The 27,064-nt window shown below is 36.2% G+C and overlaps 3 protein-coding genes and 1 pseudogene across 5 annotated transcripts; 1 reads left to right on the plus strand and 3 right to left on the minus strand.

Annotated features, from left to right (window-relative positions):
• Positions 1-248: 248 nt before the first annotated feature.
• Positions 249-7,901, plus strand: LOC106389320 (calcium-transporting ATPase 8, plasma membrane-type). Of its 2 annotated transcripts, none has more exons than XM_013829538.3 (34): positions 249-487; positions 957-1,149; positions 1,236-1,352; positions 1,459-1,495; positions 1,568-1,683; positions 1,770-1,901; positions 1,995-2,084; positions 2,166-2,235; positions 2,319-2,389; positions 2,474-2,557; positions 2,640-2,717; positions 2,798-2,872; positions 2,989-3,072; positions 3,159-3,241; positions 3,341-3,449; positions 3,545-3,600; positions 3,742-3,784; positions 3,887-3,970; positions 4,087-4,212; positions 4,321-4,386; positions 4,473-4,571; positions 4,833-4,943; positions 5,045-5,212; positions 5,423-5,482; positions 5,581-5,745; positions 5,861-5,977; positions 6,127-6,225; positions 6,331-6,468; positions 6,569-6,715; positions 6,795-6,929; positions 7,011-7,118; positions 7,226-7,317; positions 7,420-7,517; positions 7,625-7,901. In XM_013829538.3, the coding sequence occupies exons 2-34, from the start codon at positions 1,006-1,008 to the stop codon at positions 7,633-7,635; spliced, it is 3,213 nt and encodes a 1,070-aa protein (XP_013684992.2). In that variant the 5' UTR covers positions 249-487; positions 957-1,005; the 3' UTR covers positions 7,636-7,901. The 2 variants fall into 2 exon arrangements, with proteins under 2 accessions (XP_013684992.2, XP_013684995.2); XM_013829541.3 differs by lacking the exon at positions 249-487 and adding an exon at positions 536-737.
• Positions 7,902-9,726: 1,825 nt separating this feature from the next.
• On the minus strand, positions 9,727-14,007 carry LOC106389334 (auxin efflux carrier component 2). The gene is made up of 9 exons (XM_013829552.3): positions 13,464-14,007; positions 12,937-13,239; positions 12,094-12,535; positions 11,624-11,884; positions 10,931-11,216; positions 10,715-10,800; positions 10,479-10,636; positions 10,289-10,365; positions 9,727-10,057 (listed from the first exon to the last, which is right to left on the minus strand). The coding sequence occupies exons 1-9, from the start codon at positions 13,731-13,733 to the stop codon at positions 9,991-9,993; spliced, it is 1,950 nt and encodes a 649-aa protein (XP_013685006.2). The 5' UTR covers positions 13,734-14,007; the 3' UTR covers positions 9,727-9,990.
• Positions 14,008-16,513: 2,506 nt separating this feature from the next.
• On the minus strand, positions 16,514-18,662 carry LOC106389343 (annotated as a pseudogene).
• A 4,739-nt stretch (positions 18,663-23,401) lies between these two features.
• Positions 23,402-26,681, minus strand: LOC106389351 (casein kinase 1-like protein 12). Of its 2 annotated transcripts, none has more exons than XM_022700840.2 (13): positions 26,489-26,681; positions 26,353-26,393; positions 26,005-26,074; positions 25,781-25,929; positions 25,618-25,713; positions 25,451-25,521; positions 25,311-25,372; positions 24,684-24,747; positions 24,507-24,591; positions 24,316-24,442; positions 24,134-24,244; positions 23,970-24,061; positions 23,402-23,891 (listed from the first exon to the last, which is right to left on the minus strand). In XM_022700840.2, the coding sequence occupies exons 1-13, from the start codon at positions 26,562-26,564 to the stop codon at positions 23,679-23,681; spliced, it is 1,257 nt and encodes a 418-aa protein (XP_022556561.1). In that variant the 5' UTR covers positions 26,565-26,681; the 3' UTR covers positions 23,402-23,678. The 2 variants fall into 2 exon arrangements, with proteins under 2 accessions (XP_022556561.1, XP_013685022.2); XM_013829568.3 differs by having other exon boundaries at positions 23,970-24,244; positions 26,489-26,584; positions 26,615-26,652.
• Positions 26,682-27,064: the final 383 nt, after the last annotated feature.

Genomic DNA, 27,064 nt, shown 5'->3' on the forward strand with positions numbered 1-27,064 from the left:
ATAAATATATTTACTTTTCAATAAAAAAAAATTGGAGGTTTTTCCGGTGAAAATAAACTAAAAAAATATCTTAGGGAAACCCTCTATTTCAAACTTGTAAATTGTAATGGTCTTTTTTTTGTTTAGATAGATTCGGTTTAATTAAAAGGAATAATACAGATATTTGTTAATTAATTAAAAATAATAAAAGGCTAATCTAACACGACTGCGAGCATTTATTTAACGCGTGCCACGTCGCGTAGTTGAAAAAAAAAGAAAGTAACTACATAATAACGGGCCAGCAGGGGCTTCTTTATAAAGTTTGAATGTGAAGATTTACTCATCAACCCTAATCCCTCGTCTATCTATACATACACGATACACTTGTATATCGATTATAAATATTCCCAAGCTCTCTCTCTCTCTCTCTCCCCCACAGAGAAAGTTGAAAGCGACGAGAACAAGCAACGTTTTCCGGCGAACTAACCAGAGTTTTCCTCCAGTCCAGGTAGAATTTGGTTATAAACCGACTACGATTTTTAATTGTTTTCGCTGAACCGAGTCTTAAATAATATTTTAATTTAGTTTTGTTAAATGTATAAGATTTGCAGTGTTGGTCGCTTTGTCTCCCTTTTTATTCTTCGTCTTCTTCGTTTGTTGAAAATCTGTTGACTGCTTTGCTTTAACCGTAACCGCCAAAGCGCGCTTTTCTCGTGGCGGAAGAGACCTCGCGCACATCGATTTTGGCTTTTATATCAGTGAGATTCGGAAGAAATCTGAAACTGAAAATTTGAAATTCGAATTTGAAATTGAGATTCTCGGAAAATACTTTGATTCGAAGAGAGGCTTTAGCTTTAACTTTTTTTGTTTTTTCCCTCACCAGCTTGCTATTTCACGTGGTTGGTTGAAAGCAGAAGCAACCTCTTAAAGTATAAACAGCCAACTTATCCTTTTTTTTGTTTCTTTTCCCTTCTCAGATTTAGGGATTGAGAGTGAGTGGGTGGTGTTTTCTCTCCTGCGACTACGATGACTAGCCTCTTCAAGCAATCTCCGGGAAGACGCCGGGGAAGCGATTTGGAGTCCGGCAAAAGCGACGCCGCCGACTCCGATAGCGACACCTTCTCCATCCCCGCTAAGAATGCTTCCGTCGAGCGTCTCCAACAGTGGAGAGTAAGACCTACTCCTTCTTCTTGTAGATGCGATTTATTTTTTTTGTATCTGCAATCGATCTTAGCGTTGGTGTTGTATATTCGCAGAAAGCTGCACTAGTGCTCAACGCTTCAAGGAGGTTCCGTTACACACTGGATTTGAAGAAGGAGCAAGAGACGAGGGAGATGAGACAGAAGATCAGGGGCCACGCTCATGCTCTTTTGGTTAGTTTTTTTTTTATCTAGCTGCTGGTGAGAATCATGGTGTTGGTGTGAATGTGATATGGACCGTTTTTTTTTACTGATGATGAATGTTTTTTTTTTGTGTTAGGCTGCAAATCGTTTTATGGATATGGGGCGTGAGCAAGGTAATGTTGGTGCGTTTTTGCTGTGCGGAGTTTTTATATTTATTTAACTGGTGTGGTCTTCTTTTTATTCAGGGGTTGAAAAATCAGTAGCTTCTGCTACTCCAGCTGGTGATTTTGGAATCGGACCTGAGCAGCTTGTGTTGATGTCGAAGGATCATAACGTTAGTTCTCTGAAGCAGTATGGAGGGGTACGTTGTGTGGTCTCTTTGTTGGCTTTTCTGTACTTGATTTTTTTCTTGGTCAGAACTAATTTGTTGGTGGGAAATTGCATCAGGCTCAAGGGCTGTCTGAGTTACTGAAGACAAATGTAGAGAAAGGTATCAGTGGGGATGATGATGATTTGCTAAATCGCAAGACCGTCTATGGTTCAAACACGTACCCTCGCAAGAAAGGGAAAGGGTTTCTGGTTAGTAGATAGTTCTTTTTTGCTACTTGAATGTATGTTTTTCCTTGCTCACTTTCTTAAAGCCTGTTGGTTTCTTGTTTTTGTTTATTGCAGAGGTTTCTTTGGGATGCTTGCCAGGATCTCACGTTGATCATTCTGATGGTTGCTGCAGTAGCGTCTTTAGCTCTCGGGATAAAAACGGAGGTTTGTTGATGAAGTTAATTAATCAAATCTGCTCTTCCCTCTTTCAGAAGTGTAATGTCAACTGCAATTTAACCGTTACAGGGTATCAAAGAAGGATGGTATGATGGAGGAAGCATTGCATTTGCAGTAATTCTTGTGGTTGTTGTGACTGGTAAATCCTTTTCTGTTCAACTGAATTATCTTAGGAATGACTCCTGTATGTATTTGTTTCTGATGCATTCTCCTCCTCTGCAGCTGTCAGTGACTACAAACAGTCCCTCCAGTTTCAGAACTTGAATGATGAAAAGAGAAACATACATCTGGAGGTATGAATTTGCACTAGTGTAAATCTTTTCTCATTCTCTCTTTTTCATGTTTACTTCTTAGTTACACCGTTGATTGCTGTACAGGTTGTAAGAGGTGGAAGACGAGTGGAAGTGTCAATATATGACCTTGTGGTTGGTGATGTCATACCCCTCAACATTGGCAATCAGGTATATGGTTTATTCAATTCCTTTTAATTTTCCCTTCGTCCATAATACCTTGAGTCTAACTGAAAGTGAAAACGATCTTTAGGTCCCTGCAGATGGAGTGCTGATAGCTGGCCACTCTCTTGCCCTTGATGAGTCTAGCATGACTGGAGAGAGCAAAATCGTATGTTTTTGTTTTCTATGACAGTGAAGTTGTTTCCTTTTGGGATAACGCTTAACTGTCTGCTGTTCTTTTCTTGATAGGTTAACAAAGACGCTAACAAGGACCCATTCCTAATGTCTGGCTGTAAAGTGGCAGATGGAAATGGTGTTATGCTGGTAGGATTCCTCCTAGTTTTTCTTTTTGCATAGCATAAAATAATTATTAGCTAATACTAAAAAGTTGGTACATCTGAGGAGATAGTTAAATTATGTATGTATTTTCTTTATGCAAGGTTACTGGTGTTGGAGTCAACACTGAATGGGGATTGCTGATGGCCAGTATTTCTGAAGACAATGGTGAAGAAACTCCCTTGCAGGTAGATTTTTAGACCATTGTTAACACTTAACACTGAATCTTCATTTCTTTTACAAATTCAGCTAATCTTTGACGGGCTTGTACTAGGTGCGATTAAATGGGGTAGCTACATTTATCGGATCCATTGGGTTATTTGTTGCTGCGTGTGTGCTAGTGATTCTACTGGTTCGGTAAGGATTCTATCTTTGCTGGTTATTGTTTTGAAACTTAATCCTTATCGTCATCACTGCATGTGTATAATTATGTATGTTGTTCTCTCTTTTTTGCAGATATTTCACCGGTCACACTGAAGACGAAAGGGGAGGTCCTCAATTTGTCAAAGGAAAGACAAAAATCGGTCATGTAGTTGATGATGTGATCAAAGTTATTACCGTAGCGGTATGTCTCTTAGTTATCATCGTAACCATAAAGGGAGCGGACAGTAAGAATCTTTAATTTTCTGTCGAAATGCTAATACTCTGCTATTGGTGCAGGTCACGATTGTAGTAGTGGCAGTGCCTGAGGGTCTTCCATTGGCAGTTACGTTGACGTAAGCACTTTCTATCTTGCTACATCAGAAAGTTATGTTCCCTTTCAACTACTCTGTTTTGTGTGCTAGTTTCATAGTTTAAAAAGTTCACTTTTCTTTGCTGATTGTATTTGCTTTTCTACTATTTTTGTTTCGTTTCAGTCTTGCCTATTCAATGAGGAAAATGATGGCAGACAAGGCTTTGGTATGATTACTTTTCCGTCTCCCTATCTTTCTTGTGTGATGGGAGTGAACAATGTATGTTCTCTTAGAAGCTCTATCAACATGACAAATATTTGACACACAGGTGCGGAGGCTATCTGCTTGTGAGACAATGGGCTCTGCCACCACTATTTGCAGCGATAAAACTGGAACACTAACTTTGAATCAGGTGTGTTTTGTGTTTACAAATCTGGGTTGGGTTCTTGCTCTAAATTAGAGTAATATACTTAAGAAAGTTTAATCACTTGATGTTACTAATTTTTTCTTTTTCCAAAAAAAACATAGATGACAGTGGTTGAGTCTTATGCGGGGGGAAAGAAAACCGATACTGAACAATTGCCAGCAACTATCACTTCATTATGCGTTGAAGGAATAGCTCAAAACACAACTGGTAGTATTTACGTCCCAGAGGTAAGTAGTAGCTTTGATAGCTTGACTGAGGAATGCAACTTTTAAGATAATTTCCTGAACACTGCGTCCTGTTAGAGAAGACACTCATGGGGTTTTATTTGCTCACAGGGTGGCGGTGATTTAGAGTTCTCTGGTTCACCAACAGAAAAAGCCATTCTTGGCTGGGGAATTAAGGTTTAAAATTTCTTAAAGTTTTCTAGTTCGAAGATAGTTTGATACCTATTAGTTGAGGCGTGATTTGTATTTCCCCTCTCTTTCAGCTGGGCATGAATTTCGATACAGCCAGATCGCAGTCTTCTATTCTTCATGCTTTTCCGTTTAACTCAGAGAAGAAACGTGGTGGTGTTGCTGTAAAAACGGTAACGTTTCTCCTGCTAAAATATAAATGCTATTATGGGTTTTGGCTTTTTGGGCAAAAATACCATGAGTTTATGAGGAATAAAACATACATATTATTCATCCTTTTCTTGTCATGGGATTTCTTTTACTCTGTATCTGTAAGGTTGTGAAAGAAGGGTCTAATATATCGCTGCAGTTGAAGTGATTTGGCTCTCTCAGTTCTCTATAAGCATGGTTCAGTTTTTCAATTGACTTTTTCTGTTTATGATATTACTTATCAGGCTGATGGTGAAGTTCATGTTCACTGGAAAGGAGCTTCTGAAATTGTCCTTGCATCTTGCAGAAGCTACATCGATGAGGATGGTAATGTGGCACCAATGACTGAAGACAAGGTTTGTGAAAAGAAGTCTAATTTATTAACCTCTTAAATTTGTCGTATCTGTATGATTCTGCAATTTACCTTATGGTTACTGTGTTTCTTTGATGTTTCCAGGCACAGTATTTCAAGAATGGTATCGAAGAGATGGCTGGAAGAACCTTACGATGTGTCGCACTGGCCTTTAGACACTATGAAGCTGAAAAGGTCCCAACAGGCGAAGAACTCTCAAAGTGGGTACTCCCAGAAGACGACCTTATTTTGCTAGCTATAGTAGGCATAAAGGTGAGGATTGATTTGGTTTATTTCTGTACGTTTTACTTTATCTGGAGATTAGTTAAGCAAAATTTGTGGTAGTGTGCCTCTCATCCTTCGAGATTGCTTTCGGTTTTTCGCTTAACACCAATTTTCTTATATTTCAGACAACAACCCGTATGTTATGTTCTGCAATATTCTTGGTAGAGTTTCTTAACGAATTGTTTGAAATGTGCACAGGATCCATGTAGACCAGGAGTCAAAGATTCAGTTCAGTTGTGTCAGAATGCTGGTGTCAAGGTACTTGTTTTATTTAAAGTCTCATTGCTATTTGTTTCCTCGTTTTAGCCTGCTAGTAACGCTTGCATCATCACTTTATTGTATTTGTTGATGTTCAGGTCCGTATGGTCACTGGAGACAACGTCCAAACTGCCAGGGCTATTGCTTTGGAGTGTGGAATATTAACCTCAGATGCTGATGCCTCCGAGCCTACTCTCATTGAAGGAAAATCATTCCGCGCCTTGACTGATGCAGAAAGGGACAAGATTAGTGACAAAATATCGGTAATGTTGATAACACCACTTTTGAATTCTCAGTCTGAATGGGTGTCATCCAATTGTAATATGATAAGTAGTAACAGGCTATCTAGAAATTTAATTGTTTGCTTCACGTGTGAAGGTTATGGGCCGATCATCTCCCAATGACAAGCTTCTGCTGGTACAATCTCTGAGAAGACGTGGGCATGTTGTTGCTGTGACCGGAGATGGGACAAATGACGCTCCTGCACTGCACGAGGTAAACAGTTTTGCTAATTTTTAAAACTGGTTACGCCGAAGCCTACAACTATTGAAAGCTCGATTTGCCAAGTATTTTTTTATTTGTCTATGCTTATTCAGAGCCGATCATTTTCTGATTGGTGTTGGATATTTTAATTGGATTTTCAGGCCGATATTGGTCTTGCTATGGGAATAGCAGGAACAGAAGTGGCTAAGGAAAGTTCGGACATCATCATCTTGGATGATAACTTTGCTTCAGTTGTCAAGGTTTGTTCAAATTCACTTCATTGCCAAAATCTAGAAAGTTTTTCTCGCAATTGAATCTGATTATTCGATATTCAAACCAAACATTGGATGGCGTCTGATGTATAGGTTGTTCGCTGGGGACGATCAGTCTACGCCAACATTCAGAAATTCATCCAGTTTCAGCTCACAGTCAATGTTGCCGCTCTTGTCATTAACGTTGTAGCTGCTATCTCAAGTGGTGACGTTCCACTTACCGCTGTGCAGGTTTGAGTTTCTGTTTCTTTTGGCTCGTTTCAAATCTCTCTCCCCAACTAAACACATATAGTTTTGTTCATACACTTGACGTTTTTTTTTTGTCATACAGCTTCTGTGGGTTAATCTGATTATGGACACTCTCGGAGCATTGGCTTTGGCTACCGAACCACCCACTGATCATCTCATGGGAAGGCCTCCCGTGGGCAGAAAGGAGCCTCTTATTACCAACATCATGTGGAGGAACCTGTTGATTCAGGTAAAAAAAAAAAGTCGATGACTAAAAAACCCCTCTTTGTATATTTGAAATCACTCCCATACTAATATAAAACTTTCAGGCTATCTATCAAGTGAGTGTATTGCTACTTCTCAATTTCCGAGGCATAAGCATACTTGGCCTTGAGCATGAAGTTCCTACACATGCCACCAGAGTGAAGAACACGATAATTTTCAACGCCTTTGTTCTCTGCCAAGTAAGTAAACTGAAATCAAAAGGCCTGAGCATGTAAACAAGCGCGTTTGTTAATTTGATTTTTTTTTTTTGGTTTTGACAGGCATTTAACGAGTTCAATGCTCGAAAACCAGACGAGAAGAACATCTTCAAAGGCGTTATCAAGAATCGTCTCTTCATGGGAATAATAGTCATAACTCTCGTCCTCCAGGTATAATAATAATACTAATAATTGAGTCCATCACAAAAACGTATTGCAATTTACACATCCTTTATTCTTTCCACATGGAGACTAAATCTTATTTTGTCGTTTGTCAGGTTATCATTGTTGAGTTCCTCGGCAAATTCGCTTCCACAACAAAACTTAACTGGCAACAATGGCTAATATGTGTTGGCATCGGTGTGATCAGGTCACGTTTTTTTATTTTATATACTGTCTACATTTACATGTGCAGTGCTTGTTGAAACACTTCTAACTTTGAACACAAAACTTTTTTGTTAAAAATGAGCAGTTGGCCTCTTGCTCTGGTGGGGAAATTCATTCCGGTGTCAAAAACTCCTCTCAGCAACAAACTAAAATGCTGGGGCAAGAAAAAATCTTCTGGAGAAGGTAAACAACAAACTTTTGAAGCCTTGTGATTTTATCATTAGTTGCAAATTGATAAGGAATGTTCGGTTTGGTAATTTTTTCAGTATTAACGACATTTTGTGCCACAGGTTCACTCTGATTTGGATGCCGGGTTTTATGACAGCCGCTACGCGAGATTTAAGTACACTACTTCTAGGACTAACAAGAAGAAAAACAACGTTTCGTTTGGTGTTAATGATGGATGGGTTTTATTGATATATTTTGGAAACCCATGCCAAAAGTACAGTTTTTCGGGGTTTGTCTATGCGGTCAAGTTTGGATTTCATGTTTTTTCGGTTATTTACAATATTATTGATTGACTGGTGAAGATTTTATAACCATGAAATATGGAAACTCGTTATGTTATTTATCGTTAGCTCAGCAGTTAATACCCGTTTCCCGTGACCTCTCAATCTCAATGGAAGTCTTGGATATTTAATAATAATATCGAGGCTTTATATTAGTCAATGTATTGCTCGGCGTATCGGAACCGGTCTCCGTCGACTGATTTGTTTTTACTGGTGACATTGTCCTTGTTGTTATACTAAAGAAATCACCCAGGGTATGTGTTTGGAATTGACCCATGGGGAGATCTGAAGCTCGTCGAACGTCTTCAGTATCTTATACACTTGCACCTAAATTAAAGTTGATAAAAGCCAATATGATGGTTTCATCTACCGAGACTGGGATCATGTTTGGGAGGGTACACTGTCTACGAGAGTTCAAATGTCATGGTGCGAACCAAGAGTTTGTTTGACCAAGACGTTTTGGTGAACGTGAGTGTGGAGAAACAAACGGATATAAAGCTTAGCGGTTACATAAGGATCCCAAGCAAGACAAAGGAGACATGCCTACTCTTAAGCAGATAGGGAAAAGTAGCTGAAATTAAATTCACTCACTATCCTCAATATTTCATATAAAAAAATATAACCCATTGACGTTCATTTTATCTTGCATTCTTTGAAATCTCATATTCTCGAAAAGTGACAATTTTAAATTCAAAGCTAAACTATATAGTACATAGTATAGACATCTATCATACAAAACATATCCAGTAAATAAAATACTTCCAAATGAAATGCTAGTTCTTTAGCATCATGAAAATTGAACCATAATTAGTGTGCAAGGTTATTTTTTGGTGTTCAATATTTATTCCGCCAGTAATCAATCTTCTTATGTCTCAATTAAAAATCAAGATTTGGTGATTATTACATGCTCCTGCGCCTGATCATACTAAATTAAAACAGTATGGACATTAGTTATACAAGACAAGATTCAAGAAATCACCGAAAAGAACTAAACTGATGCATTATAACAATAAGATGCCTAGAGAGACAAGCGCTGTCACTAAGCAGATGTTGTCCCCTACTCAATGCACAAAAGTTTCAGTTAGCTTCATACAATTATAAATATTTTTGCTCCTAGTATAAATATGCTTATAGTTCTCTTAAGCATTTATTATATTACGCGTAATAATATAAACGATCTTTTGTCAGATAAGTGAGGACAACTATTTAGAGATGAATCAAATTTCATGTGTTGTTGTTCTTTCAATTTACGTTCCGACCAGAGAGCGAGTTCCAACGTTTATCGCTTCGTTTTGATACCCCCACGTGATACACAGTCAACGCTCCAGAAGCAAAGCAATGATTTTCTTCTTTCTAGCATGTTACTACTATTTTACAATGTCAAGGGAAATAAGCAAACATAAATATAAATCTGAAAGGGATTAAAGAACACAATCCATGCATTTTTAAAAAGAACAAATTTAAATTTCACAACTATTCGGATAGCTATACTCAGAGATAAGGTTTATATGTGAACTACACTTCTTCTTCGTGGGAGATAATTTGAATCATTCTATACAGAATACCTTCAAACTAAACAAAAGTTATATATTTGGATAGCTCCTTTAAGAAGTATGGCTACATGTTAAGCTTCCTTGTTCTTTACGCAACGATATAAAAATGCGACTACATTCAACCGAATATATAATCCGTTCACATACGTACACAGTAAGATAAAAGAAATGAAATAAAGGCTGAATTTGGAGGGATTAGCGCATTCGTTCCTAATAATTGTATAGATATTTACAAAAGCGCAAGATCTAATCTAAACAAATTTTTTTAGCAAAAAAAAAAAAAAAACAATTTGCACGATCTAGCTAGTATATAATTTGATAAACAACAAAACCAATAAAATAAAAGTATATATCGTACGCACATCCCAAAATTTTAATTAATGTAATAAAAATTACAAAGAGTCACGTACATGCATGTGCGTATAAATTATAACAAAACTAACTAAAATATCTATTATATCGTCTGCTATAAATTAATTAATACGACATGGCATAGTCCATCCACCTAAGCCTGAACTGGAATTAGTCTCCTTTCTTTTCTTAGTAATTTTTTTAAAAATCACCTTTAATTTGCCATTACGTCTTGATTATAACTTAAATACCCAAAAGAACGTAGTATAGCACTGTTACAGGCAAAGCAACCAGCATTCCGAATATAACCCTGCAAATCAATATAGAGTTAACTTACAGAATGAACATTTTAATATTTTTGGAATATTTGATAAAAAAATATATTTTTTGGGAATATATTATCTTATAACTTGAGCAAAAAAAAATCTTGAAGTTTTGAAATGAAGTTTGTGAAAATATTTTTTCTCAAAAGGTATTAATCATAAATGGTTAGACTTCAGATGTTGAGCACTTTAATTAGAGAGGAAAAAAAACAACTTACGCAGTGCTGAGAATATCAGGATGGACGTTATATTCCTTGGCAAAAACAAAAGGAACAATTCCTTGAGGAAGAGCAGCCTTCACAAACATATATATTTTTCTTAATAATTATATATGAAACTATTATAAGAATGTCAACATCACAACTATCAATTGTAAGTATAATTTAATATGTAAAATTAGTGATTAACCTGAACGATAGCGATATGGAGGAGATTGCCACGAAGACCAATTGCAATTGAGGTGGCTGCGATCACGGCCGGTCCGGTCAAGAACCTTACGGCCATCGCGAAGACTGCCACTGATTTTCCGCATGCTATTATCTTTGGTTGCAATGCCATAAATAGACCTGTATATCAAGAACTATAAATAATGAGTATAAAACTTCATATACGTTTCTCTAACATTACCAAAAAAAACTTCATACCAAGACTAAACATAGCCATGCCAAGACCAGCATCAGATAGTATCGCGATCGATCCACTCACTATGGTTGGCATCTTTATATTCCATCTGTCCCATAAAATGATCAACATCGAGGAAACTACATATTGTATATTATGTAAAACGGGAGGGACCAAAATAATGCGCATCAACTTTTAAAAATAAACTATGAGTATTGTTATTTCTAATTTTGACTTACTTGTAGGAGACAAGGGACCAAGCAAGGCCAAAGAGACTAGAGTAAGTGTTAGGGTTTCGAATGAGTTTTCTCCAAACCATTATCAGTATTAATCTCGTCATCACGCTCGCCGGCGGCATCTGCTGTTTCCTTGGACCGCCGGGACCACCGTCTTCCACGTCACTACCTTTCTTCCCATTGTAAGGTGACGAATTCACCCCTGACTTTCCTTCGTTATTACCGTCTTGATCCATCTCCACATGCCCTTTTCTTCCCGGTGTCATGTTCTCAATCAGACTATGCATCGCTGTCATCATTAAGTTTTTGGGAATTAATATCTAATTATATATATTACTAGACTATGATTGTTTACAATCGACGAAAATACTAACTTATATATTGACTATATAGAGTTCAGTTTGACAATGAAACATTCAATAAACTAATCCAATCAGAATAGCAATTCGTGAAAATGATTTAGAAACAAAAAAGAACAGGGAGTCTCTTAAAAAAAAAGAAAATCATAATTTTTTGTTTATAAATGATGTTCTTAAAAAGAAATCGAATGAAATCATAATTTTACACAAAAGGTTGAAATTTTAACCAAAGGAACAAAAAAAAAAGCAACGTTAATTTGCCTTTCTTTTTTTAATAAATTTGAAAATCTAAAACGGGAAAACTAAGAATTAAAAAATGAGTGGAAGATTAATCAACCTTTGTAAGCGAGGTTTTCTTGAGGAGGAAGTGAAGCTTTTGGGTCGGTGGATAAATCGACGGAGGCACCCCTTGTCATAGCGTTCCTGGCGTTGGCTTCGGACACCGGAGAAGCACTCGAACTCCACACGAACATGTTCATCTCCTTGTTCTGTCCTCCTCCTCCTCCTCCTCCTCCGCCACCACTTTCCTTTTTCTTGACTCCACTTGCTCCGCTCGTTGACCCCGTGAACATCGGGTTCGGTGGTGGGTACGATGGAACTGAACCATATATTCAAACATTACATTCTCATGCACACAAAAAAAGAACATCACAAGAAACAAACTGTCCTTTTCAATATATATCAGAATTTCTATCATATTTGTTTTTAGAATTATAATTACCAATAATTTCTTAAAAATACTATAAATTTTAGGTTTATGATGATTTTCTAATAGTTTAGGAAAAGAATAAAGACAAAAAATCATACCATTATTGTTGTTATATAATTCACCACTAATGTTTTTTCCTTCTCTTGCTCCTTTCTTCGCCTTCAAAACTTCCTCATCAAAATTCGACGTTCTTGGCGTCACTCCTTTAGACGACTGAAGCGAGTAAACATCTCCCCCCGGACCTGACCCGGCGCCACCGTAGCTATTGGTGTAGCCGTGACGAGGGCTCGGAGCTTTGCTTGCATTAAACATAGCGTAAAAATCTGTCTGGTTAAAGCTCGAAGCTCTCGGCGTCGGCCCTCGCGAAGATTGTACTGAATAAATCTCAACACCGGTGAGATTTGAAGCTCGCGGCGTTATCATGGAGGAGTTAAGTCCTCCACCATGAGATTTATTGAACGATGAGATCATAGATGAGGCGGCGCTTGATCTCCGGACAACCACGTGGAGCTTCCCGTCGTCACCTATCTCCGCATCAGTCTAATTATTAAATGAAAAAAAGAACATATTTTAGGTAATGTGAAGTATATATGAAAATGATGGAGTTTGTATATTTAATAGAATATGGCAAAAAGAATATAAAATCGTTGTGTTTGACTTCTGGAAAAATAATTCAAACAAAGCTGATCAAGATTATATTAGACTTTATTCAGTAAAAAAAGTTTATTAGACTTTCACATGTTTTACCAAATTACTATAAAACGCCATAATAGGTTTGTTTTTAAAGGTGCTATATATATAAATCTGTAAATGCTGCTTATACATTTCTATCTAATAAGTTTTAGCAAACTGTTTTCTTTTTAAAATTAAGTTCGAGTAAACTGGTTGCTTAACTTTACGCAACATATAAATAATAAGGCCATTCGTGTGAACATTCATACCTGGAGAGGCTCACGGCCATTGAGAGAGACAACATCAGAGTCAACACGAAAAGAAGTGATGGAACCGGCCGTTTCAGGGAACTGCTCGGAGATGAGAAGCTTAGCGCCACGGAACTCAAACATGAAGAGCATTAATGTATACCAGATGATACTCTGAAGCACCACGACCTGCACCATTAGGTTACCGGAGAAGTCCCCGTACATCGCCCGGAGCAACGGGATTCCCATTACCAACGTGTTCGGTAGTGTCGATAGAGAAAAGAGCGTTATCATCCATTCTAAACTTCCTCTCCGACTAAACGCCTGAAAATAATCGCCATAATACACATCAACATCTATACAAATAAATATCGTAAAAAGTTGTAGTTTAGTTTCTATCATAATAACGATTACTACTGAACTATGATCACATACTTAATTTAAGCACACACCTACATTAAAAACCAAACTATATGTATGTGCTTATAATTTATAATATACTATAAAATATGATCACAGAGATTATTATCATTAATTAAGATACTGGCCTGCCAAAGAAAGAGTGCGGCGAGGATGACGACTTTCTGAAGAGAATCAGCGGCGAGGAAATGGTAGTTCATGGCATACGGATCATTGGAGGAGATGAAATGGAAAGAGAGGAGAGGAACCGCGAAAACCGCAACGAACCGGTTTATACCGGAGCATTGGCTCGGTGTGAATATTCCCCACCACCGAACCGAACCATAGGCTAGCATCATAGCTACGTATAGCGGCACCATCGCCGCTAGTACGTCGTACATATCTTTGCCGGTGATCATTTTGATTTATTTTACGACGAGTAGAGAGAGAAGAGATTAATTAAGATGGAGAGAGAGAAGAGAGGTTTATGTGGTGATATAATATGGAATATTTATGGAGGAGGAAGTGTAGTACACTGAGTCAATATTAGTTTTGAGTTGTCTGTGTTAACTATACAGTTTTATAGTAGAATAATGAGATTCGTGTTCAGACAATGAATTATGTCCATATATATCGTTTGACACTTGAACATCATTCAAAATATTAACCAAGATTGGCTTTCATTTTTTTCTTTTCGAAGTTGGTCAAAATCTACGATTAAATCATAGGAAAAAAAGTAATACTAGGTCCAGGATATATATGTCTGATATTATATTTTGTTTCGGTGATATGCAAATTTATAGAATTAATGTAGATAATGTATTCCATGAGATCATTAAATAATCAAATCATGTATAGTAACTTTTTAAACTATATATATATATATTGTTTTTTTTTGAAACACCATATATATATATATATTGTATTAACTTTATAACTCTTGCATCTTAAATATATAAATTTTTCTTTTTATATTCTACAAGAAGCCATGAAGAAGTAGGGAATCTTGTCTAGGGGTGAGGAAGATTGGTTTCCCTTCTGTCTTCGTGTTCGTGGTCTGTAAGTATCTGAAGTCAAATTAAATGTTCTGGAGATTATATTTACGCAAAAGTTAGATTCTAAATATATAAGTTGGATATTTAGGATCCACATCCACTTGTACGTGTAACACCACCTCTCAGTTTTCAGTTTTCACACAAATTTTCATTATATAAGTATTATATGGTAGTACTATAGATGGAATATATAAAAAGTTAAACCGATTGTGTGTAAGCTATTGACACGGCGAAGGTTGATCATGCACATGGTGTTGATGGCATCTAACAACACTTTCTGAGCGATCTGCGGTTCTTGTATGGATCTTATTTTTAATCAGGAAGAAAACAATTGAAGATCTGATTTTAGTTAGGAATATAATAATTTAATTTTAGACCGTTGTAGTTTTGTAAAGGGAATTTACATGTTTACTAGTCTAAGATAATGATTTTTCATTTGAAATCTTAATGATTTTTATTAGTTATGATCAAGGACATCGGCAATTGGACCGGATGAATAATTATCATCCTTCCTTCCATAAGTTAATTGTCGTATTTTCATATTTCGTCGACGTATTTATCACGCCGCTTTGGTTGGGCTGAATGGAACTTAAATTTATCCAAAGGCATAACATACGGTTAGTTTTCTGAACATAAATAAAATTATATTCAAACATATTTATATTCTTTTTCTAAAACAGTGATTAGTTGTCATATTACAAACTATATACAAAAAAAAATATACGTATGATTCTGCATATGACAATTTTACGTTCCTTATGAAGATTCACAACACCACCATATCAGTTTTATAAAGTCCATGTCTTACATATCAGATTAAACAGAATATTAATCTCAGCGAAAATCTGATATACAAATGTAAGTAAGAAATTATCTTATGAAAAGGCCATGTCTTACATAACTAAAATCATCTAATAACATCAACAATCAATTAGTATGAGTCTAAATAATCATGAATTTCATTTCTGTTGGGAATATCTACTCTTCTAAAGAAACTTATTTAACATGGGTTGAACCTTGATTAGGATATATACAGTTGGATCCAGTACATCCTAAAAGGTAAATCACCTAATAACACATTCTTTAAGTAGAATCACTTAAAAGAAATAGAGCAAAATTTTGACAAAAAATATATAGAATAAGATTTTAGCAAAAAGGCTTGAAGAGAACAAAAGATAAAACAATAGTTCGTATTATACAGAGCCCAAAATAAGCGTTGGTTTATTGGGCTTTGATTCTACGAGAAACTTTTAGTGAAGCTAATTTGTCTAGCTGTGTTCTTCCGTGATCGCGCGCAATTACAAGCCTGCAATTACAAGCCTACAAGGCCAATGATATAAAGAAACGAAAAGTGATCAGAACTTCTTTTTTCTTATCAGAACTATATACATTAGAGCACTTGGCGTCCTAACTCCTAACATATATGCATTTTGCATAAAAATTATCGAAGCTTAAGATATATAGATGTTGTGGAAAACGGTTAACGGAGGCTCTATCCAGAAGGGAAACAACAACGACGACTGTGGACAATGCGTCAATGCCAAAGAGGTTCCTGTCGACAATTTCCCTGTATATCTTGTTCATCCTTTTACGCTCTGCTTTTCAACTAAAGATCAGTGATAGGAAGCTTTTTTCTAATTCTTGACCAATCAAAACTTTTGCTCATTACTTTTTTTTGAATAAAATGTTATAATTTAATTCAAAAGAAAATATACATGGTTACAGAAATTGCCACTTTGTTTATGACTTTTTCAAAACAGATAAAAGAAAAACGGTAGACTGATCCTCGGCGAGGAAACATTAAATCACCGATGGCCACACGCTAAGGATATCTGAGTGTAGTCGGATTCGAACTCAGCTCGTTTAGCGATGCTGGAACGCCATGCAACCACCCAACCACTAACGCATGGTTATCTGGTGGTAAAGAGAACTTAAACTTACCTCTAGACTAATAGATTTCAGTTTTTCAAAACAGATACTCGTTACACAAATAAAGATATCTAAAAACCAAAATGCCTATATCCGTATATCAAAACAAATCTTTGCAAAAAAAAAAAAAAAAAAAAAGAGCCCACAACTATACTTCCATCTCACGGGCCATACATACATCAATACCAACTACAAACATGTCGAACACCACCAAGTTATAATCAACTTTTATATCGGGGAAACTCAAACCAAAAAAGTCACACAACCGGTTTAACTGAAAAAATATCAGCCGGTTCTAGCCGATTTACTTTACCGGTAATACCAATATTACCGGTAACTTCAAATTCGAGTGATTAGAGTCACAACGAATTCTCCAATACATATAAAACCATCTCCGACAACAAGTGTTTGCCCACTCGCTTGCTTGAAGATGTTTGTTGTACGACCGTGCTTTATGGGTTACTTGCATGGCACGAAACCTTAAACGAGAAAAACTACGTCGTTTTTGCAAAGTATGCCTTAGACAGAACTCATGCTCCTTCTCCTCTTGACAGAGTTGACCTTATCGAGCCTCCACTCTTCTCTGAGCCTGGCGATGAAGTTGTCCGCTTTCGCGTTAACGTCCGGGCTTGGACAGAAGAACCCCGTCCCGCCGCCGCCACCATTCACGGCGACGTTGTTGTCCTCCCCGCCGTCAGATTGTGTGAGTTCTAGACCCCAACCTAGGTCGATCACTTTTCGCTCAGGGGAGCTGCATCTAGAGCTCTGATTGCTCCGTATCTTCGCAAAATCACCACTCACCACGAACTTCAGCGGCGGAACCCTAAACGGAGGCGGCGGTGGAGGAGGTGGTATGGTCTGAGTTAACGGCGGTCCTTGGTAGCTCTCTTCGTTTAAATTTGTCTGTTTCGTCGAACGCGGAGGTCTACCGGAGTTCACTCTCCGTGGTGGTGTCTGAGGATCCAACTGAATCTTCCTCGGCGGAGGAGGTGGAGGCGGCGGCGGGATGGAGTGGATCTTTTTGCTCTTAACTCCCTTTTTAAACAATCCGTAGAACACTGACTCCGACGAACGCGGAGGAGGCGGAGGCGGTGGTGGAGGTGGCGGCGGAGACGGTGGTGGAAATGTCGATCTGTATTGCGGTGGTTCCATCTCCACCACCGCCGGAGATTCTCTTCTCTCTTTTCTCTTTAGTTTCTGAAGTTTCTTCCTCTTTCCTTGATTATACAAAGAAGCGAACACCATTTTAATCTCTTTCGCCGCATTGCTCTTTCTTCTCTGAAGAGTCCTCAGCGGCGGAGGAGGCGGTGGCGGCGGAGGTGGTGTCGGCGGTGGCCGAAGCGTTCGTTTAAATGTGGTGGAATCAGAATTAACGTCACTGCGTTTCGACCTTTCTTTCATATCTCTGTTTCTAACAGACCGATGAGTCCTTGGAGGAGGCGGTGGTGGCGCCGGTGGTTGTTGCGGCGGAGGAGAAGAAGAAGGTCTTACAACGAACTTATCAACCGTTACTTCCTTAGGCTCAGATTCTTCGATTTCAGTTTTAGAAACACTCCGAAACCGTTCGTCAATCACCACCGTTGATTCCCATCGGTACTTGTCGATTCCACGATCGTCGTAGAACCGGAACCGGCGATCAACGGTTTCCCTTAAAACTCCATTCCTCAGATCAGGATACGAGCTACTACTACGCCTCAACGGTAAACCTCCGGTAACCGGTAACCTACTCAAGCTCTCGTAGATCTTGAGCCTATCAGCGTCGTACACGTCATCACCTATCACAGCTCCTCCTTTTTCTTCTTCTTGGCCGTGTGTATACGAAGAAGACGATACGTCGTCGTTTCGTCTGGCGAGTACGCCGCAGATGATCGCGAAAAGTACTACAACCACGTTGATGGAGTCCCATCCTCTCTTCACCGAAGCTGGCTGAAGAATCTGAGATGTGACGGAGATAAACGTAGGAACGACGTAGGTCGTAAAGAGAAGAAACATAGCCGCTGAGATCACTCCGATCATCGAAGGAACTAACATCGTCGGAACCGGTGATCACCGGCGAGTATAACCAGTAGATTCAAATTGCGGCCAGATCATCGGCGGTTGATCGCCGTTGATCTCCATAGCTTTGAATTTAGAGAGAAGATTGAGATATTATTGTCGATTCTATTACAGTTACATTAATAATGAGTTAACAGTATTTATAGTGATAACTGATAAGTACTTAAGTATGTTTATCAAACACAATTATATGGAAAACAAAATTATGATTATAGCCATACGGACACTAAAAGGAATTGTTGTCATGGTATTGAATTATCTCTCGCTAAAGAGCCTGTTAAAGTATATTATTAGGCTAACTTTAAATCATTGAGCTAGAAAAGTCGTCGAATTGCTTCACAATAGATTCATAATCAAACTTTCTTTTGTCAACAATACAAAAAATGAAAAAACAAAATAAAATTTAGAAAAAAACTTAAAAAGTTTTGACAAAAGAGATTATAATTTTTCTTTTGAAAAAATTAAAAGAAATTTTGAATATAAATTAAAAAAAAATTTGTTTCGCATCATGTGATAATGACCTTAAAACAAAAGATTGGTATGATATATTCTCGTAGTAGCGAACCTATTAGATTTTCAATATATTTTTACAGTCTATCAATCGAATTTGTGGCATGGTCTAATAATATAACAGTCGGTCAAATGATTGATAGATTAATTCCATTTCAAAATTTTGTAAGAGGATGTTGCCATTAAGTCCCGTCTTGGATAACCCTTGATTACAAGCAACGTCGAGAAAAAAATAATATAATTGCTTAACAAACGTAAAACAATCATTCAACTAATGCATATTGATACGTTGACATATCTAAGTACTATATTGTTTAGCAAGATAACATTTCAACACACGTTTACCACGTTATTTTACTATAGCTACTAAATCATCCATGCTCAAAGTAAGACTTCAACTTTTCTTACTACAAAATAATGCCTAGTTTAGGCTTCAGTCAACAAAGTAACGTTAAAAAAACTTTTAATTATGAAATTTCAGATTATTACGGCGTACTATTCAAAAATAATATATTTTTATGTTTCAAAAATCGACCTCTTCGATTGAAAAAATCATTGAGGTCCAAACCTCGGGATTTTATTCACAAAAGTTACAAAACTGGTTTTCTAAGACATGTTATTGTTGTTTATTATCATTAATTTTTATTTTTTCCTAAAACAATATCACGGCACGGATCTTTTGCGACAGTGGTTTGTGCATGAAGATATAATGTCAAAGTTCACTTTTAAATCAAGAAAGAAACTGAGGTTTTGAAGAGGACTAAAAAGTCTGTCTCAACTCTCAAGTAACTGGGTCTTCTTTTGGGCGTCAATAATGGAACTGTATTATTAATTAACCATGATTGTAATTGCAAACCAAGCTACAGTAATTAAATTAAACATTACAAGTATATGTTGGAACTCGTTTTTTGACAAAGTGGTGTGGACCATTTTCCGATGGGTTTTTCGACGGAGACGTCTGTCGGAAAGACTGGAATTTGGGCACGATGTAATCGTCACCATAAACACTATGAGTTAGTGTATTTGATTGTTAAAATCCAAATTATTTTGAATGAGAATTGGAGGTCCAAAAATAAATATATAAAAAGCTTATAAAGCATTTTATTTGGCTAAATTTAGCATATGTTTTATTTTGGATATTTGGGTTTGAATTTGGATTTGAATTTGTTGATTGAACAATATATCAATTAACTTATTCTTTCAAATTTATTAGTGATAATCTTTTATGTTTTATTAAAGCATAAAAATGCAAACCCACAAAAGTAATTCATTGGCTTTGAATTGATTTGGTCAAAAAAACAATAATTACTTTGTCAACGTAAGTGAGTCATGGAGAATCAATTTCCATTACTGCACTACAATATAAACGTTGGTTGACTCCATAATATGTAACGTAGCTTTAACTTTTGAAGTTAAATATCAAACGTGTAAGGCTCATTCAGATACGAATAGAAAAAAACAAATCCCTCACATTATTTTTTTTCCTCTCTTCTTTCTCTTTGATATTTTCTTTGAGTCTGAGAGTATACACAAAACTAGTTTCGCCAGGCTTCTGATAGAGTGACGCAAATCAGAAGATTTTTGCAGTTGTATCTTGAGACTCATTACGTTATCAAACCGTCGCACTACGGGACGTATTTTGAGTTAAGGAAAGAGATAATATCTCGCCTCTGCAGTTGTATCATCCTTTTCTTAATCTTTGGTATACTTTTATCAATTTTATTTTTTACAATATTCAGCTCTCCGTAGTTTATGTAATACGGTCTTATCAGTATAAACATGTGGAAAAATTGTTTTAGATGTAAATTTGCAAACCCCACAAACACTTGTTTAGTATAATCGGAAGTAAAAATGCAAACATGTCTTTTTGGGACAAAAATGTTGTATGTTCTATTACAAATTAAAATTTTAAAACAACTAAAATCGTAAATGCGGTTGATATTATAAAAATCCAAAAAAAAAAGAGAAAAACATCTATATAAACGATCAAACTCCAAACACGAAAATGAATACACTCCAAACATTCCATGAACAGAGCCATATGATATAATGGATATATGATGTGTTGTGTGTGTGTTTACAATTGTGAGCAACGCTTTGCCACTACATAGATTATATGTTATTCATTTTTAAAGTACGATATTTGCTTGTACAAAAAAGTGCATGAATAGTTATAAATTTTGTACATATACATTTGGAAAATAACTTTAGAGTATGCTCATGTTCTGTTGATAGAATAATTTGAGCGTGGTTATCATCATTGTAAAGTATTTACTTACCCTTTACTCGCTACATCCCAACCCAAACCGCCGCAACTTTTGTCGAGGTGTCTTGTCTCTGCTCTCTTAAACATATTTCTTCTTCCTATTATTCGTTGATAAAAAGAAACCGGAAAACTAAATTACAATTTACACACAAATCTTTACCCTATGTAACAGTATTATTACGCTTTTGACACATGAGTTATTTTTCAAAGAAAATTAATTTGTAAAAAAATATTTGGACTTTTCAGTTTTACAAGATCAGGATTATAATATGGTGTTGTGCACAGGGCCGGCCTTTGGCATAAGCCGGTGAAGCGGTGGCTTAAGGCAGCAAAAAAGTTTTGGACATATTTTAGTATCTTTTATTTTTTCTTTTATAAATAATTATAGTTTGTAAGACTTTTTTTAGTTAAAGTGATACTTGTGGGCATAACAAATCAGAATAACGTTTGTTGGATCTTTTAACAATATTAATAAACATTTTATTAACAATTATAGTAGTTAAATATATTATTAAATAGTTATTAGTAAGTTTTTATTTTAAATTATAATTAAAACCATAATTAAAAAATTCTTGTTTTCTTTTCTCTTTCGTTTCATGGTGCCCCCAGTTTAGTTTATATTGCTTTAGTTTTGTTATCATCGTTTTCGTATTGACAAGCTACGTGGCTAATTTATTATTTTCCAAATTTTTATAAAAAACTAGCAAATTGTGACAAGAGCAGTAACGTATTAACATTGTTTGGAGTTGGTACGAGTTTTTTTAATTCTATTATTTTATTTTATCTTACAAACATTTTTGTGAAATTGGATTGTTTTATGGAAGTTTAATTTTTTTTACTCTTATTATATGATTCTGAACAACACATATATATAAGGGCATTGTTTTATGAATTGGCTTAGGGCATTGTTAAATGTTAGACGGGCACTGGTTGTGCACAGAACCGTGATCACCTTATTAATTTTGGGGCATTGATCCCAGGCTCCCTCTCACATTAGTTCATTTTGGAGCTTCCATATTCATAAATCATATAATCAATATATGATAATATGATAAAAACTATAATTATCTCTTAATACTTTTCAATAATATGATCATTTTTTTTTAGTTATTGTGAATATTAATTTTATTGTATATTTTTTATTTTGAATGTCGAAAATATTTTCTTGCATATAGTTTGAATTTGTATATACAATTTTCAGTTGTAACTAAAATATAACTTTTGCCATTAATTTTCGTAAGATTAATTTTTCTTAAAAATAATTTTAAAATATAAAATAAGAAAACAATTTATTTTCTGGTTCGTATTAAAAAAAATTAATACGCATATTTGATATAAAATAAATTATTTTTATCGTGGCCCCCTACTAGCCTTCGCACGGCACTGGTTGTGCATATTTCCTTTTTCCTTGTTGTCGGTGATGTGGATATAGAAAGATAATTATACAGATGTCGATAGATAAATTACCTTATTAATAAGTTTTTTTTTTTGAACTTGACCTTATTAATAAGTTCTGTTGTTTATGTTGATAGACAGATGGTTATTATGCTCTGAGCTTTGTAATAGTGATAGATCAACGATATTGGAATCAGATGTCGATTGGTAGCATTATATAGCTTATATGCACCATACTTTGCTTCAGTATAAAAATTGACACATTCGATAAGTGGAACGAGCAAAAAAGTTAAAGAAGAAGATATATATCACCCAACAAAAAGTTGAAGAAAAAGAAAAGGGGACCAGCATCCATTCCCAACCCTTTAAACTCGTCTCCAATATCTTATAAAGCCAACGTTTTTGTAGTTTAGTACATTATGAATATTTCAAATTAGAAGTGTTAGTTAAACAAACTTGTCAACCTAATATTACTTATACGCGAATTAATGAATAAATGATCTAAGCCCTGATTTTTGGATTGTGTAACGTTCCACCTTATCAACAATGTGTTGTACACTCGGCCAGGCCACCGCCATTTCAAGTTTATTTTGTATTATTTGTTTGGAACATATAAACGCTTTAAGAAAAGATCAACGTTTTGATTTTTAAAGTGATCAAATGATATAACTCATACTTAATTTATTTGTAGACTCTTAACGTACCATTCTGACGTCAAGACAATCCCACAATGACTACAGCAAGTTACCAACACATGTATCAAGCTTTTAGATCTGATACTCGTTTATGTTTCTACAAAAAGTTAATGATATATTTTTTTTTTTTGAAAAAGAAAAGTTAATGATATTTCATAACTAATCGGTTGGGCAGCAGCTAGTAGAACACCTAAAAAGATTATTTATAATTTGATCCTGGCATAAGAAATCTAACATTTATTTAAAGTTGTTACATCCCAAACTGGCTAAGGTAGTTCCTGAGCAAATGTGTAACAGCAGGGACATCGTAGTGGTTCCATTTTATTGGATCCAGGAGTGACGGGTCAGGTGCATCAGGTAACTTGTTGATCACGGTTGCACCAATGCATTTCTTAAACTCAAATATATATATAATGTATTAATATCTGTCACGTAACCATTCTTTTTCTATCTTCTGGTTCAACGGTGGTGAAACCTTTCGTCTGAGACTTGGAGAGTCTCAATGCCTTTCATCGCGGAGTCATACTGTTTCCTGGTGGAAGATGATCTCTTCCCTTCTGTCATTGAAACCACCGCAGAGTTTCTTACTCCACCGCCTGCATAGTGTAGCTCCTCCGACGTTACTCTCCTTGATGATCCTGCTGACTGTGCAAACAGTGACTCTCTTGGCATCTGCGAATTAAAAACCCTTTTATTTTGGTCTTGAGAGAGAGAGAGAAACAATGAAACAGAGCAAATTTTTTTGAATACCGTAGGGGCTCTAGTAGCTGCAGAGTTGTCAAGAGCTCCAGAGGCTCTCCTTCTTGATGAATCCATCGTTGGTCTCACTCTCTCTTCCTCCCCTTCAAGAAACAAATCAAAACAAAGCTTAAAAAACTTTTCAAACATTCTATCGGTTAAAGATGTTCTGTTACCCGCACTGGTTCCAGCCGCAGGAGTTACGACGCCACGTGACGGAGGAGCTGTTAGCTGTGACTTTTGGTACTTTAATATGGTCCAGTCAAAGACATAATCCAATTGAAACCCTGCAGTAAAGAAAATGATGTGAGTAAGTGTGTGATTTGGGAGAAACGTGGAGGGCAAAAGATTCGAGAACCTTCGCGGACAAAGAGATCCCGGAATATTCTTTTGAGATAATTGTAGTCTGGTTTATCATCAAACCGGAGCGAGCGGCAGTAGTGGAAGTAAGATGCGAGTTCAGATGGGTAGCCACGGCATAAAGACTGGAGGAGGCAAGTTGTGTCAAGTACAAGTTAAGGATCAGACTTTGTGATGGAGAGAGTTTACCTCGATTGATGTAGAGACTTTCTTTTCGCTGATTCTCTCATACTTTTGTTTCTTGGTTCCAGCTTTAAGTCCTTGCCATGGAAGACTGAAAAGGAAACCACGAGAAAACATTCTAAATAAGGAATGTGAAGAACAAAGTGAAAGAATGAGGCTTGTAGGTAAGATGATAGTACTCACCTTCCTTTAAGGAAGTACATGAGGATGTAACCAAGAGATTCTAAGTCATCTCTTCGGCTTTGTTCTGTATGATATAAATAGAGGTGTTAGTATAAGGGCAGTGTCTGGAGTAGGCATGCGGGTTCAAGTAGTTCGAATAATTCAGTTCGGGTAGTTCGGTTTTTGGTTAGTACGGTTCAACATAAATTTTACAGTTCGATATTCGGTTAGTTTGGTTTTTGAAAATCCTACCCAATTTTTGATTTCGGTTATGTTTTGGTTTAGTTTGTTAAAATTTCAGATAAATTCGATTTGAAATTTGGTTGGTTCGGTTCAGAAACTATACCAAAAACCTGAACCAAACTAACCAAATTTCAACCCGAAATAACCAAACTTTTTTTCAGACCAAAAAAAGTTTACGGTATGAAATTTGGTTAGTTCAGTTCAAGGTTTTAGTATAGTTCATTAAAAAAAATTTTAAAAAGAAAATCTAAGTAGTCATTGCCAAACCGAACTGAAAACCTTAATTTTTTTAATAAGCCTATCGAATTGAAATGAACTCTTAACCGAACTAACCGAAAAAATCGGTTCGGTTCGGTTCAAAATCCCAGCCCTAGTCTGGAGAATTACAAACACGCAAAAGCTTACCAATTCCCAAGTGAGTATTCATACTAGCATATCTTGCAGTTCCAGTGAGGTTCTTATTTTCTCTGCAAGATAGAAAATGGCAGCAAGAGTTTAGAAGAAGAAGAAACGCAGACTGATTACAATCCAATCATCTAACTAACCTGTAAGGAATGTGCTGATGAGTAGTGTTATCCCTGTACTTCTTAGCAAGACCAAAGTCAATGATGTACACCTTTAGAAACAAAAGGAGTCAAAATTCGGATTATTAATAACTTGTAAAGTAAAAATGAGAAGAGAAACAAAACATATATATATGTGAAAAGGAAACCTGGTTTGCACGTCTTCCTAAACCCATGAGGAAATTGTCTGGCTTGAGATCTCGGTGAAGGAAAGATTTTGAATGGAAATACTCAACACGGGTTATCTGAATATATAAAAACCGAGTCAATCACTGAACAAGAGTAAGGACAAGAGAGAGAGGGAGATGGTACCATTTGATCAGCAAGCATGAGGACGGACTTGAGAGAAAGTTTCCTGCTACAGAAATTGAACAAGTCTTCAAGACTAGGGCCAAGTAAATCAATCACCAGCACATTGTACTCGCCTTCAACACCAAACCACTTGACATTTGGAACACCAGCTGCCATATGGGTAAAGGTTCATGAGAGACTATGGTCATATTTATATAAATAATTAGAAACAGAAGAATTATTACTTCCGCCCTGTAGAAGTCTGTATAACTTGGATTCATAGAGAAGCTGTGGATGTTTTGTCTTGGCATTTTCCTGCAAACAATTAAAGACAACACGCTGAGTATTTAAACAAAAGGCTACTAGCAGTAACAAACCAGCATGCATTGTTCATAAGGTAAAAGAAGCTTAGTGAAAGATGTACCATATTATCTTCAATGTGGATCTAATTCAAGTAAAATGTTTATAAGCTCTAGCCAATGTTATTTAATGTATATAGTAAACAACATACATTGTCTTTATCTTTTCAATTAATAACATGCACATGATGCTAAAAAAAAGAAACAAATGTAAAAGCGAAGCAAAGAACTCACAAGCTTGATTGCAACTTCTTCATGTGTTTGAATATGAGTACCTAAAAGAAACCACAATACAATGTTAGGGATTGAGACAAATGTAAAAAAAAAACATGGTTGAATTGAAACAAAGGGTTGAGTAAAAGAGGAGAACCGAGATAGATCTCTCCAAAAGAACCGCTTCCGATTTTGCGTCCGAGCCGAAACTTGTTTCCCACACGAGCCTCCATCGATGCCTAAAGCTCTAAAATTTAATTGATAATCTCAACCCCAACCCCACTTTATTCTCTTTCGTAAGAAACCCAATTGTCATCTTCCGCTTTGGTTGATGGGAAGAGAATGTTGTCTGTCCGTTTCTCAAACTTTGCTTCTTTTCCTTTGTTGTGTACACGGTTCCAAATATCCGGTTTGATTTAACCGGAAACCCGGTTAACAATGCTCTATTAAACAACACTGGCTATAAATTATCAGTCACACTTTTTTTTTTGTCAACCCATCATCATTCACATAGTACTTCAATCATATGAGTAAAATATATGAGGATATCACATAGATTGACATGTTAAATTAATAGCGAAAAACCACATAGAAAAGGGAATAAAATTTGAAGCAAAAGAAAGGAACTTTTATATTTGGAACAAAGAGAAAGTAAAAACATTTTTACAGGAAGTAATTTCACTAACATATGAAATAAAAAGGTTGAGCGGGATGGGACCTTGTGACTCTGGAT

The sequence above is a fragment of the Brassica napus genome, chromosome A2, assembly GCF_020379485.1.
Source record: "Brassica napus cultivar Da-Ae chromosome A2, Da-Ae, whole genome shotgun sequence".
In the NCBI taxonomy this organism is placed as follows: Eukaryota; Viridiplantae; Streptophyta; class Magnoliopsida; order Brassicales; family Brassicaceae; genus Brassica; species Brassica napus.